Here is a 14,847-nt window from a genome sequence, read left to right on the forward strand (position 1 = left end):
AAGCCAGAATACACCCCTGCATGTGTAGCAAGCTGCACTGGGCCAAGGAAGCCTGGGCTCATAGAACCTGAATGTCTTATAATTGGCAACAAACATGCCTGGTCTTTGCTCCAGAGGTAGGTTCTATCTATCTTCCAAAGCACTTGCTATTATACAGGTCTTTGGCAAGACAGTCTAGAGAAAGGAGGAAGATGGGGCCCTCCTTTGGCAAACAATATGAGGGATTCATTGAAGACTTTTGCTTTGGCGGAGGTGGGGGTGGGATGGGGGAGGTGGGACTTTGTAGCTCTGACTGTCCCAGAACTCACTATATAAACCCAGGTGGCCTCAAAATCACAGGGATGTGCCTACTTCTGCCTCTTGAGTGCTAGGATTAAAGGTGTGTGCCACTGCGCCCAGCTTCCCAGTCTTCATCATTAGCAATTTAATTTGGATGTTTGTTTTAGTTTCTTTTCTGTTGCTGGGTTAAAACATCCTGACAAAAAGCAACTTAGGGAAGAAAGAGTTTCTTTTATCTTACATTTCCAGGTTATGGCCATTACTGGGAAAGTCACGGTGGCAGGAGCTGGAAGCAGGCAGTCACATCACATCCACAGTCAAGAGCAGAGAGACAGGAATACATGCGTGTTCACTGGCATGTGCTCTGTTCAACACCTCCACTCTTAAGACAGTACAGGAGCCCTTGCCTATGGAATGGAGCTGCCCACAGTGGGATGAGTCTTCCCACATCAATTAATTTAATCAAGGCAACTCCCGACAGACATGCTCACAAGCCAACCCATTGTAGACAATTCCTCACTGAGATTCCCTTCCCTCATGTCAAGTTATAGCTAACCATCATAATACAGAAATATTGCATGAACGTCACCCCTCTCTCCATCCCCGCCTTCCTTCTTTCTTCCTTCCTTTCTGACGGGGTCTCACTATACATCCTTGGCTGACTTCAAACTCACAGGCATCCTACCTTAGCCTTCAGAAGACTCGGTTTATAGGCCTGTGCCACTGAACCCAACTCAGTGTTTTGTACTTCATTTGAGTGTTACGCGAATCTAGTTTAATGTCTCATTGCTAAGAATGTTTGAAACCTACGCTCCCCACCTTTCGAGACTCTCATTTTCTAATAAGTTTTACTGTCACATCATCCAGTTTGTGGTTTCCCCTGTTTCCTCCTTCCACTCCCAATTATGGCAATCTCTGTTTTCAATCACCCTGTATTGCTCAATTGGTCACAACTTCCAGTGCACTGGGTCTCAGCCTTCCGATACACAAGGAACTCGCTGAAGAACTCCAGTTGGTCTGGGGAGAGATACGAGAATCAACAACTTTGGTTGCTTCCCGGATGGTTCTTAGGCATCCCAGGGACTCCTCTCCTAAGGAGGATAGAGAGGATTCTGAATTTCATGCCACTGTGTAGCATAGAAGGCTCCAGCTCAAAAAATTAATAATTAAATAGGGCGGGGCTGTAACTCATTGGTAGAATGCTTGCCTAGCATCCATAAGGCTATAGGTTCAACTTCTAGTACTATTAGGGAACAAAACAATAAAATAAAACAAAGGAGTGTCTCTTCTGGTGAATTCTGTAAACAGAAGAAAGTGGTAGGTACTTGACCCATTTAAGATAGAAGTGATTCCCAAGTTCCTTTGGTATGACTCACACAGTAGTTACTCAAGAGACAAGAAAGATCAACTAGTCTCTCTCAGCCTTGTCTCTGTGTCCCAAATGCTTGGTCAGATGTTCCTCATTGAGACAAAAATGTGCAGACACAGCCTTGGACACCAACTGGTATGATCATGGGTGATGGGTGTGAATGCTCTGTAAGGCTGGTAGTTTGCGGAGGGAGGGATACATCTCAGTAATACCAATGGACTGAAGGGTGCATGCACATCTCACGTGGTGGATGGCTAAGAGAGCCTGGGGCCAGGACACCACACCACGCCTCTGGAGCACCAAGATGTCCAGCCGCCCAGCATGCTTTCCTCAGCCTGCATTTCCCAGGCTTGTCACAGTGGAAGACTCATTTTCACCTGGAAGGGAACAGAGAATGGGGAACGGGTAGGCCACTTTAGGCTTTAGGAGCATCCGTCTACCAATGATGAGCAAGAAAGACAGGAACTAAAACACAGGCATCCTCCACACCAGCAGGCACTAACTCAGAATCCTCTCCTCAGAATCTGCCTAGGGCATTCTGGAGAGCTAGGTGTAAGCTTCCTCTTATTTCAAAATGTCAGGCTAACGTGTGAAAGTGAGTCAGGGTGTGGTGGTGGTACACACCTTTAATCCCAGGAGGCAGAGGTAGGGAGCTCTCTATGAGTTTGAAGCTAGCCTGGTCTATACAAGTTCCAGGCCAGCCAGGGATACATAACAGACCTGTCTCAAGAAAGAACAAAACTGAGAAGGAAAACTAGCTTCGCAGCTGTCTTTCACAAAAGCAGTACGGTTCCACTTGTGTTTTGGCATCAAGTCTTTAAGAATATAACACACTTTCTCCAGAAAGCAGGCAGATCTGCTCAACATCTCGGGGATTTTGTTTTGTTTTGAATGCACATAATAGATAACTATATTCTTTAGAGTTATCAGGAGTCCCATAGAACAGTGGATAGCTATGCCCCCTACGTAGGCACAGCTCGCTGGGAGTAAGCTGGCCAGGACAGGCTCCCTAAAGTGGGACCTTGGGTTCCAGACACTAGTCTGAATTTTTATGTCTCTGTCTTGGAATTTCCTGCAGAGCCAGAAGCTGTATCTCCCAAATCAGATACCACATTGACCACCCAGACAGCTATTGTGCCAGGCTCCGGGCTGACACCATCCCAACCAGCTTCTGCAGGAACTACAGGGACAGGCAGTCATGAGTCCTCCCGAGCCCCATCTCCTGCAACAACAACGACCTTGGAGCCTACTGCTTCCCCTTCCCTCGGGATACCAGGTCAGCCCTAGCTTTGAACAAGGACAGGCCAGTTCCCCACATATGGCTTCTGAGACCTGGATTGGGATCTTGCAGGAGGGTTGTCTGCATTAGCTTTGGACCACGTGGGCTCAAGTCAGAACTGACTGAGTGGCCCAGTCGTCTGCTGCCCACTATCATGCTTGAATGGTGTGTGCAGTGACCTCTGTAAGGATAGCCAGGAAGGAAACCCCACTTCTCAGATAGGACACGGCTTGCTGATGAGCACGCCAGAGAATGGAAAGAGCATTTGACAGTGTGGAGCTGTGGTCTGCGGGTAGAGAAGCCACTGGCAATTGTTCCTATTAGTATTCAGGCATCTGTCCTGGCCTGCTCTTGGGGTCCTGACAGGATACGTTCACAGCCGCAACCACTTAGAGCACCTCTTGTGCACATTCGCTATGTTCCCTTTTAAAAGGCGGGCCACCTCCCATCTCTTTCTCTCTCTCTTTCTCTTTTCCTCTTCCTCTCTCTCTTTCCTGCCACCCTTATCCCCAAGGACTGGTCTCTGCCCCCCTCTGTTTCCCTCTCTGCCCTCTTTGTCCCCTTCTCTCTCCTCTTCTAATCAACCTCCACGTGAGCCCTGTTGTACCGTGTGACTCTCTCTTCCCGCCGTTTTTCTTTTGTTTAATTACAACAGTTTCTTTCTAAGGCATAGCCAATGTTTAGATGTAACCAAACACCTCACCAGGTTATCCTGTTCACTTTTGCTAAGGCCAGTTTCGTTATGTCAGCTCCATGTCTCTTACGGTTCTAAGATGGTAGCTAATCTCTCCAGCGTGGCAAGAATCTGGTGCTCTTGGGACTCCAATCCTGACTCAGCTTTCCTCTCTCTTCTGCAGAGATTTCTCCAAACACCTCCAAAGTGACCAAAGGTGAGTATTTTTTTGTTTTTTTGTCTGATGTATTTATAACCAGGGACTATAAAACAGACGCAGCGTGTTCATCAGCCTGGTCCAGGCCACTCTGACACAGTCAGCAGCAGTATTCTTTGCCTCTCTGAAAGGTCGCCATCAGAGAATAGCTCTATTTATGGAGTTTGTCACTGGACAGATTACTTATCTTAAGATCGGTAACTTCTAACTGTCACACTTGTGATGTACAAAGCAGGGAATTAGCACACCACAAGCAGCTTGATGGGTCAGCTACTCCCAGGTAAGCCCCACCTCTTGGCTCCACCTAGATCCAGAGCATGTTAGGAAAAGCAGGAGCCAGCGGCTGCCACTAAGAGAATACCATTTTGCCAGAAGCTGCATAGACCTCACAGACTGGAACAGTAGGCACAGGAGAGAGAGAGAGAGAGAGAGAGAGAGAGAGAGAGAGAGAGAGAGAGAGAGAGAGAGAGAATGAATTCAGACTGCTCTGTCTAAATGTTTCTGTTGATGAAGGACTTGAAGCACTACAGTTAGAAGAAAAAGAAAGAGGTTATACAATCAGTGCAGGAGGAAAACAGAAATGTGTTTGTGAAAAGGAGGAAGAGAGATCTTGGAGAAGAACAAATAGAGCAGGAGGGAAGGGAGGAGGCAGGGGTGTAGCTCTGACCGTGAGCTCGCTTGTCAAGGCCAAGGCCAAGCTTGATCTACAGTACCATAAAAAAGGGTGCGGGGTGCAGAGAGTGGGAACCTTATACTTTAGTCTGACAAACTCTAAAAGGAGAGAAGTCCCTAGAGGGATGGTTCAGTGGTAAAGAGCTCTTCCAGAGGGTCAGAGTTCAGTTCCCATCACCCCAGATGGGTAGCTCACAACCACTTGTAACTCCAGCTCCAGGGGATATAACATCCTTTTCTGGCCTGGCCTGTGGACACCTGCATACTTATGTGTATGTACATACAAGTGTATGTGCGCACACACACACACACACACACACACACACAAATGTTTTTTTAAAAGGATAAAATATTCTATTTCTTTTCTTTTTCTTTCTTTCTTTGTTCTTTTTGTGAATTTTTGTTTGCTTTTTGTTTTTATTTTATTTTTTTGAGACAGGGTTTCTCTATGTAACAGCCCTGGCTGTCCAGGAACTCACAGAGATTCACCAACCTCTGCCTCCCAAGTGCAGGGATGAAAGGTGTATGCCAACACTGCCCGGCTCTATTTTCTAGTCATAAGTTTTCCTGCTGAAGAATGACTCACTCGCTTTTTGGTCCTATTTACCTGCACCAAGTGACATCAGGGAATCAGATGTCGCTTTAGATATATTAGCAGTTTATTGATTACAGTGGTTTTGTAAATGATCAAATAAAGACAAGCCTGGTGGTAAAGGTCTGTATTTTCAGCTACCCAGGAAGCTGAGGCCGGAGGATTGCAAGATCAAGGTCAGCCTGGACAACTCAGTGAAACCCTATAGAAAAATTAAATGTATAAAGAGGACTGGGGATATAACAGTTCAGTAGTAGGGTTCTTGCTCAATCCCCAACTCTGCAAAAAGGAAAGAAGGAGATAGAAAGAGAGTAGATAGATAGGCAGATGGATAGATAGGTGAAGAGACAGATAGGTGATAGATAGATAGATAGATAGATAGATAGATAGATAGATAGATTATAGGTAGATAGATAATAGATAGATAGATACATAGATACAAAGATAGATAGATTATAGGTAGATAGATAATAGATACATAGATACATAGATAGATAGATAATAGACAGGTGATAGATTATAGATAGATAAATAGATGATATATAGATAGATAGACAGACAGACAGATAGATTATATAAGTATGATAGGTAGTCGATAGATAGATACATAGATAGATAGATGATAAATAGATACATAGATAGATAGATGATAGGTAGATGATAGATAGATAGATAGATAGATAGATAAAAAGATAGATGAAAGCAAGACATTTTCGAAAGGCTCTTTGAAGAATAATTTATTGAAAAACTCACTTAATGACAAGGGCATATAAACAAAAACATAGTCATGATTTAAAAGAACAACATATAAGAATTACGCAAGCTATTTTTCTCTATGACACATAGCACACTAATCTTTCCACATAGTTTTTAATTTTTTGTTTTTCAACTACTTAATGATTTGCACATGGTCTTAAAATCAAAAATTAAATAGCATGGAGGCATATGTCTGTAATCCCAGCACTCAGAAGGCTAAGGCAGGAGGATTACTTTGAGTTTAAGATCTGCCTGGGTTACATAGTGAATATCAAGGCTATTGTGATACATAGCAACACCATACCTCAAGAAATTTAAAACAAAAGCAACAACCAAAAGTCAGCACAGAATGAAGAGAATGAAAGTTTGCCTCTGACTTGTGCTCCTGGAGACAGAAAGTTGTTTTGCCTCCTTCTGGTTGGCTGTGGAAGCACAAGCACATGCAGAGAAAGTCTCAGAACAGTTATTTTTGTGTCTCTTCACCGATCCGCTGGCCTGATTTCCTTTCTGTTGCTGTGATAAAGCACTCGAATCAAAACACCCTGGGGAGGAAAGGGCTTATTGACTTAGACTTCCAGACTTTCAGGTCACAGTCCATCACTGAGGGAAGTCCGGCGGAAACTCCAGCAGGAGCTTGAAGCAGAAGCCAAGGAGGAGTGCTGCGTGCTCGTTCACTCTCTGGCTCTGCTCAGCCAGGCTTCTTTACCATTTTTTTAAAAAAAATATTGTTCTGAAGGAAGATTTTTTTATTATTATTATTAAAGCTCTGTGAGAGACGGGGGTAGGGGAGAGGGGTGGCAAGTGCTCTAGACGGCAGAGGCATCAGAACCTCCTGGAACTAGACTTAGCCAGGCAACTGTTAGCCACCTGATGTGAATTCTCAGATCCAAATTCAGATTCTCCACAAGGGCAGTATGTGCTCGTAACTGCTGAATCATCTCTCCAGTCCCATCAGCTAGCTTTCTTATATAGCCAGGACAACCTGGCCAGGGAATGGGGCTTTCCAAGTGGGCTGGACATCCTACATCAGTTAACGATCAAAGAGATCCCCCATAGACACGTACACTGGCCAACCTTATCTAGACTCAGATGACTCTAGGCTGGATCAAGTTGACAATGAGCATTCCCCAGGACACTGACATATCTTAGCAAGCCTCCATATCCACACATAAAAACCACCTTACTCTCTTTAATAGCTATAGCATATTCTACCTCCATATAGACCTGAGCACAATTTACTTAGCCAGTCTTATTTTTGGACATGCGATTATTTACTGTCTTAAGTTATATTACCAACTTGGAAATATTGGTGCAATTGGAATATTGGAAACTCTGATGCAATTCTACTTAGTGGGTGACAATCTACATGTAAAATTTTCTATATAGGGCTTCAAACAATTTAAGATCTAATACTTACTTTTCCGGTGCATGGCTTTTGTGACAAAGATAATTCTGTGCAAGGGATTGTGGGAAGCATAAAGGCTTTTAAATTTTAAAAAATGCTTTGATGTATAAATAAGGTGTTCTTCCTTAAATATAGACATGAAGATACCTAATTATGACAGGAGTCAAATTGTTAGCAAAGAAATGAAAAGGCGACATTGAAAGTTTTTATTGTCTGTTAAGTGTAAATTGAAATTATAACTGGTCTAGTTTTGTAAAAGCGTTTGTGACAGTGTCTTTCGAAGTTTTCCACTTACGCGCCATGTGTCCCAGCCACCCACGATCTGCAGGTACCCCGTTAACAGTTGCGTACTGTAGATGTTCAGTTGTTCCTCGGACACGGGGTGAGGCGATCAGCTGAGCACGTCTCTGTAAGGCGATATTAACAATGTTCAACCATAGTCATTGCTTCGTCAATTAATGGATGATCAATCTACTGATATTTTGTTTTATTGTTTTTGTAGTTTTATGATAAGGATGGAACAAAGGGCATGGTAGACAAGTGCTCTTCACTGAGCTATATCCTCAGTCTATAATGTTTAAAATAAGTTATACACATGGTTCTCACTTTTATTTTCTTTTAAAAACGTTTGTGTTTGTGTTATGTATATATGTACCTACCTGCCCAGATGTACGGAAGAGCACTTGGTGCATACAGGGACCTGCAGACATCAAAAAAGGGCATCAGATCCCCCTGGAATGGATTTTAAAAGACACAGGGGTTGGGAGGATGACTCAGTGGGTAAAGGCGATGCCGTGCACGTGTGAGGACCTGAGCTGCTGTGTGGGGTCTATGAACTGGACCCAGATCCTCGCGAGAGAAGTACGTACTCTCGCCCACTCAGCACCCCTCCAACCCCGGTTATCGCTATTTTTAAAAGTTGTTCTTGTTTGTTTATTTGTTTGCTTTTGAGACAGGGTTTCTCTGTCTAGTCCTGGCTGACCTGAAACTTACCCTGTAGACCAGGCTGGCCTCAAACTTACACAGATACACCTACCTCTGCCCACAAGTGCTGGGATTAAAGGCATGTGCCACCACCGCCAGGTTAAAAGCTGTTCCTTTAATTCAATAAGAAACAGCCCATAGCTGATGCTCAATAAATACTGAATGAGTTAGTAAATGAGTACCAGAACTTAAAGACTTTTTAACTTAAAGACATTTTAATAGTGATAAAATATGGTTTCCATTTTCACTGTCTTGTTTATCAACTGGTTCACTTTCCTACCAATAACTTATTCAGTTATCTGAGTATCTTCTCTCTGGTCTTCACCCAGGTTCCTAACGAAGACTCCTGAATTTATTTTTAAAAATCTTCATTATTGTGTGTGTGTGTGTGTGTGTGTGTGTGTGTGTGTGTGTGACATGTAGGAGTGGGTTCTCTCCTTCCACCACGTGGTTTCCAGGGATTGAACACAGGCTGCCGGGCTTAAGGACAGGTAGCTTTACCCAGTGAGCTAGTTTACCAGCCCAAGACTCTTGATTTCAAAATCCAAGCCTAGCGTGCCAACTGCAATAGCACTTCCGCTGCTGAACCTAGTTCACGAGAATGAAAAGGATCTTTTCCAGAATGGTGCTGTGCCTTGCGTCTCTTCCACATGTGATGTGAGTCTGTTGCAGTCAGTATGTTCTGCATTTGATGGGGACTGCGCCTGCCATGTCTGTCATTCATCCACTTGTCCAGTGAAAACTGAAATCTTTACCAGAGAGAGTCCTAAGTGGCCATGAAATACTGATTTATGATCTTAAAAGATACCGAGTTTGGGAAGATGGCTCAGTGGTTAAAAACAGTGGCCATGCAAGTGTGAGGGCCCAGGTTCAATTCTCAGAACCCATGCAAAAGTGGGTATGGCAGCTCACATCTGCGATCCCAGTGCTCCTAAGGGGAGCTAGGAGGCAGGGTTGAGAGACCCCCCTATAAGATATTGGGCCAGCCAGCCTGACTTCCCAGTAGAGAACAACAAAGAGACCCTGTCTCCAAAAATGGTGGACAGAGGACCTGAGGTTGTATTCTGACCTCTTCACATGTGCCCTCTGGCCTCTCACTGTGGTCTAAGCACACCCATGTTCATACAAAAGAATGTATACACACACACACAAACATACATACACACACACACAGAGAGAGAGAGAGAGAGAGAGAGAGAGAGAGAGAGAGAGAGAGAGAGAAATACCTTAAATTTAATTTATGAAATTTTAAAAGCTGAGACAAAGAAATCATTTTTGAGTATCTGGTTTGAATATAACACCTCTTTTACTTATTTAGCTTCTACTAGGATAGAACCTAGGGTCTCAGGGCATGGTAGACAAGTACTCTAACTACATCCTCAAGTACTAAGCTCAACTCACTCTTCTTATGAACCTAAGACTGTAAGAGACACAAAGAAACCCCAGCCCAGGAGTCAGGAGAAGATGCTTTTCCTTCAGCACCCGATGCAGACTCACAGTTCTGTTTTCCTGCAGGGCTGCCTGGTTTGCCTGGGTCCTGCTAGGGAATCTGTTCCCTCTGTGTTCACACATAGCAACTTCATCCTCCCCCACGGACGCTGGCTCTGGCTGGCTCTGCTGCCTGCTCCATTCTACTCCCAACCTACACTGTGGGCCGAAGAGGAAGGGGAGCAGTGGCTCGGGTGCCTCCTCTACCATAGTCTGCTCTGCTCCATCCTTCCTTCCTCCTTTCTTCTCCTTCCTCATCTCAAATCTACTTCTTCCTTTTCCCTCCAGAAAGGGTGGAGAGCTTGCCAGATGATTTGCTAATTCCTTGTCTTTGAAAGTCTGGTTTCAATTTCTTGTCCAACATGGCATGGGCATAGTGGAAAAGGAAACTGGAGTTAAGGCACCAGATTTGTGATATCACTGGGCTGGGAGACTCCAGACCTGATGATTCTGCAGGAGCTTGTTCTCATTCAAAAGGCATCAGGAAGAGCACTGTGAAAGTAAAACTATCCCTTACCACCACTCATTCCTCTTTTCCAGTAAGTCACTCCTTGGCAGTAAATGGGTGTTAAGCCTACCAGCCAGTGTGGAGACAGTTTACGTGCAGCACACACACACACACACACACACACACACACACACACACAATCCAATCTGAGGCTTCAAGACATCTTTTCTTAATTGATCGTGTTTCCTAATGTTTTTGCAACAAATTTGCCATGCTGGCTTTATTTACTCCCTGTACAGATGCCTTCTATCTGTGATTTTGCTACTTCTTCTAACTACAGTGTCATTCCAAAACTCTGAAGGCAACAAAAAAAGAAATAATTTTAGTGAAAAAAGAGATTATCCCTAGTCTTGTCATGACTTGATACTTTGTACCCAGCAACCATTAGACTCTAGAGTTTTCTGTTGGAAACTACTTTGAGTGTATTTTCAGCCAGCTTTCCCTATAGTTCACACTCTATAGATTTATTTTGGATTGTTTCTAACGATATGGAGGGGAGCATGTGTGCGTGAGTGCAGGTGCCCACAGAAGCCAGAAGAGGCCTTGAATCCCCTCAAGCTGGGGTTACAGGCAGATGTGAGCAGCCTGGTGCGTATGGTGCTTCTGTAAAAGCAGTATGTGCTCTTGATTGCTGAGCTTCCCTCCAGCCCCAAGAAATAATAAGGGCAAGTTGGCTAGCAGGGCATCTGTCCTAGACAAGAGTGGAAATTACCAACAGTTTACTGATTCTTGACAATAAATACCTTGGTGGGATTTCAAGTGGTTCTAGCTCAGTTCTGTTCTTTTTCAGTGGCCATCTCCACATCGGTCCTGGTCCTCCTGGTTGGTGCAGGACTTGTGCTTTTTCTTGTCAGGTGCATCAGATCAAGGTGAGTGGCACAGGACCGCAGGACCAAATTCTTCCTTTCCACCAGAAAAGCTTGACCATAAAGATTCCAAGAGGCCCTCTCAAAAGATGAGTCCCACTATCTATAAACTGTCTATAAACCCTCAGCCCCTTCTGCAGCAGCTAGAAGGAGCTGTGTAAGACCAGGCTGGCCCTGCAGAGGGCCGTTCACTTCTCACACAGCTCTCAGACCATGTGTTTAAAATGGGGTCAGCAGGAACTGAACAGGGGTGGAGCGGGGGGCATACCAAAGGGTATTTGTATCAGCTCCTTTTGTGGATACTCATGAATATATTCTGCATGTACTCATTTCTCATGGTATACCTCCTTATAAGTATGGTCATGCCAGCCTCAATTTGTATTTCTAATAACAGAAATTCTACACTGTAGCCTTTGAGATGTGTTCCTTTTACTCACTGACATTTCAATCATATATTCTTCATCTTGGCATTGACCTTGTGCTTCTGTGTGTTGAGTAACCAGCTGACATGGTTAGTTCCATCCAGCATAGGTCTCTAGCTCTGCCTCCACATGATTACACGGGTGACTATCACCATTCTTGAAGCAGAACATGCAGTCACTAGGAATAAAATGATAGCTAGCATGTCAATATAAAATTGTACAACTTGGGCTGGAGATGTAGTCAGTCAGTTGGTAAAGCACTTACCTAGCATGTACGCAGCCCATGAATCACCAGAATTTTTTAAAAAATAAAAATTGTATGACTGTTTGAGCCTGGTTTTGATAAAAGAAGGATTCTCTGAGACACTGCAATGAATCAAGAGGAAAACTAATAATCAAAATTTCACATAAGACTGGACAGGTATTAGTAGAAGCTCAATTGATACAAATATCATAAGCTCCAGAAGTAATTCATAAATAGCTAAACTAAGATGCGCATATATTCAATAATTTTTTAAATACAAAAAAATGCTACCTGGTGAGAAAAATTAAACATTGTTTTAAAGGATTTTCCAAATATTTTTATAACTGAGTAATATTAACCTAATATCTTGAATTTAGAGTTATATTCTTGAGAGATAATAATTACTTAATGTGACCAAAAATGTACATACTATGTTTTTAATGAATAAACATTACATTCTTAAATAAATTGGTAAATTTGGTATATATAGCCAATAAATGGCTTAATAAAATATCAGTATTATTAACAATATTTTTAAAATGCATCTAGGTGTATTTTAAAAGCAGTAATTATATTGATTTTGTCACCTGGTGAACCAATTCCATTAACTGATTTTTTTTTTTTCGAACTGGTTGATGGGTAGATTTGCCACTCAATAAACTGGCTTTTGGTAAACTGACCTAGATTTCTGATTTCTAGTTTCTGTCTCACACAAAACCATTCAATTAGTTATGGCTTGAAAAACTGTTTATCTTTAGAAGACCTTATAAGAAACATGAAAGACAATACTGACCTAGGTACTTAAGGCCTAAAACTCAAGGGACCACCATGACAAGTAGACACACAGACTACAGAGCCTCTCTCTGCTCTTGCTAGCCACAAGCTCAACTGTATTTGTTTGTTTTCTGAGACAGGATTTCTCTGTGTAACAGCTCTAACAATCCTAGAACTCACTCTGTACACCAGGCTGGCCTTGAACTCACAGAGATCCGCCTGTCTCTGCCTCCCTGGTGCTCGGATTAAAGGCTGTGCTACCACTGCCTGGCTCTTCCTTTCTTTTCTTTTCTTTTCTTTTCTTTTCTTTTCTTTTCTTTTCTCTTCTTTTCTTTTCTTCTCTTTTCTTGGCTGTATTTGTTTAATGCTGAATATTAAGAACTGTTTTTAAGGCCTCGTGAATACCCAGCTACTTTCATCAGTGTCCTCAGGTCTGGTCTAGCCAAGGTCCCGGTCTCCTGTCCCCCTTTTTTGATATCTGTGCTGGGCTTTAGCAGAGGATTGGCAGCGTTGGGTATGAGGATGGCATGGCATGATTTGTTCCAGCAACACTGGGAAACCTCTGGTGGATGGAGGGTGAAGCTGAAAATTCCCAAATAGGGTTAAATTCTTGCTTTTTGCACATCTGGGTATTCTAAGTTTTCCTATTCTCTAAGCAACACAAATCTCTGAGAGCCGGGCTGATGTCTGCTAATGTAACCCACTCAGTCCTGGGCATGCATGTTCATTAAGAAGTATGTTAACCCAAGAGCCACCCTGACCTCTTTTAAAAACCTGTGAATAAACTGTTTTACAGGCAAGCTTCTCAGCCACGTGATGTTGCAATGGCAACCATGGAATCAGTGCCAATGACTGAGGACCAGCAGCAATGAGGACGACACAGGAGCCTAACCTGGCAACCGCCGAAACTCAAGGAAACCCGCCCAGCTGAGTCTAACGAGAAGACATAATGGCAGCTCCGTGTTAACTAAGGAGTACCAGGACACAGGGAGCTGGGCACCAGGAGGAAGTGCACCGTGGTAATACAAGGTTTCTGGAACTACCTGCTTTACTGCATCTGGATGTCTCCCATGTGCACACCTGGGTTCTCTGGCAACTGGAAGGACACCACCCATCTACCTGGCTCAGCAGAGAGGCCGGCTTCCCAAAGTGCCAGCAGCTTGAGCTCTCCTGGGAGACTCTCATGGTCTCCATAAAAGCCTCTGATTTCACTCCAACATCGACTCAAAATAGCTTATCAGCTAGGCCAGTGGTTCTCAATCTATGGGTCGTGACCCCTTTGGAGGGGAGGAGCATCAAACAACCCTTTCACAGGGGTCACATATCAGACGTCCTGCATATCAGATATTTACATTACCATTCATAACGGTAGCAAGATTACAGTTATGAAGTTGTAACAAACAATTTTATGGTTGGGGGGGTCACCGTAACATGAGGAATTACATTAGAGGGACACAGCTTTTGGAAGGTTAAGAGAGCCACTGTGATAGACTCTCTTTTCTGTCCCCTACCCTGATTTACAGTTTACAGAGCTGAGCCATACACCAAAGGCTCCCACTCCACTCCAAGGCTCCCCTGGCACCGGGGAGTCTTGTAAAGAAGACAGCAGCACTTGAACTCCTGAAGACTTGGTTATTGCTGCTTTGCACCTATTGAAAAAGAGGAGAGGAAGGCAGAAGCGATATTGAGCCAGTGAATCCTTTGTATAGGATTTATGACAAAAACTGAACTCAGTGACTTTTTACATATATGTGTGTGTGTGTGTATTTATACTTCCTTTTCTATTATATCCACATGCAATGTATGATTTATATTTGAAAGTGCCTTGTATAGACAATAAAATATCTATTTTCAGTACAAAAAACACATTAAAATGATCAACAAAGAGAAATGTTCCGCAAAAGAAAAGAGGAGAAAGAGGAGTAATAAGATATCAAAGGTGATCAAACTCAGGTTTTCTTTCAAAAAGAAAAAAAAAGAGAGAGAGACAAAGGGGAAAAGCCCTTGCCTAGAGCTGGTACAGATCAACAGTGTTGCAGGATTTCTAAGCACATCTCTCAGTGAGTAGAATCAATATAAAAAAGTCTGAGCTCAACTAGCAGAGGATGCTACCTATTCTGCTCGCCCCTACTCTTCATCTATTTATTATTCTTCATTAATTACTATTATTATTATGAATCTATTGTAGAGCAATGGATAAAAAGAGGACCTCATCCTTGTTAGGCAAGTACTCTACCACTGAGTCATATCCCCAATTTCCTAACTCCTAAATTTACAGATAAAAAAAAATGTAGCCTGGAGAAACTGACCTGCCCAATT

The 14,847-nt window shown here is 43.2% G+C and overlaps 1 protein-coding gene across 5 annotated transcripts in view; it reads left to right on the forward strand.

Moving 5' to 3' along the window:
- Il15ra (interleukin 15 receptor subunit alpha) overlaps positions 1-14,392 on the forward strand; it is a 29,646-nt gene extending 15,254 nt beyond the window's left edge. For 2 of the 5 annotated variants that reach the window (XM_048461020.2, XM_048461019.3), the window contains 5 exons: positions 2,727-2,924; positions 3,785-3,817; positions 7,910-8,103; positions 11,013-11,091; positions 13,325-14,392. In XM_048461020.2, coding sequence (XP_048316977.2) covers positions 2,727-2,924; positions 3,785-3,817; positions 7,910-8,103; positions 11,013-11,091; positions 13,325-13,380 — 560 coding nt within the window. In that variant the 3' untranslated portion in view covers positions 13,381-14,392. The remainder of the gene's footprint in view (positions 1-2,726; positions 2,925-3,784; positions 3,818-7,909; positions 8,104-11,012; positions 11,092-13,324) is intronic. The other 3 variants (XM_085699146.2, XM_048461021.3, XM_085699148.2) reach the window with 3 other exon arrangements.
- Positions 14,393-14,847: the final 455 nt, after the last annotated feature.

The sequence above is a fragment of the Myodes glareolus genome, chromosome 14, assembly GCF_982192425.1.
Source record: "Myodes glareolus chromosome 14, mMyoGla1.1, whole genome shotgun sequence".
Classification (NCBI taxonomy): Eukaryota; Metazoa; Chordata; class Mammalia; order Rodentia; family Cricetidae; genus Myodes; species Myodes glareolus.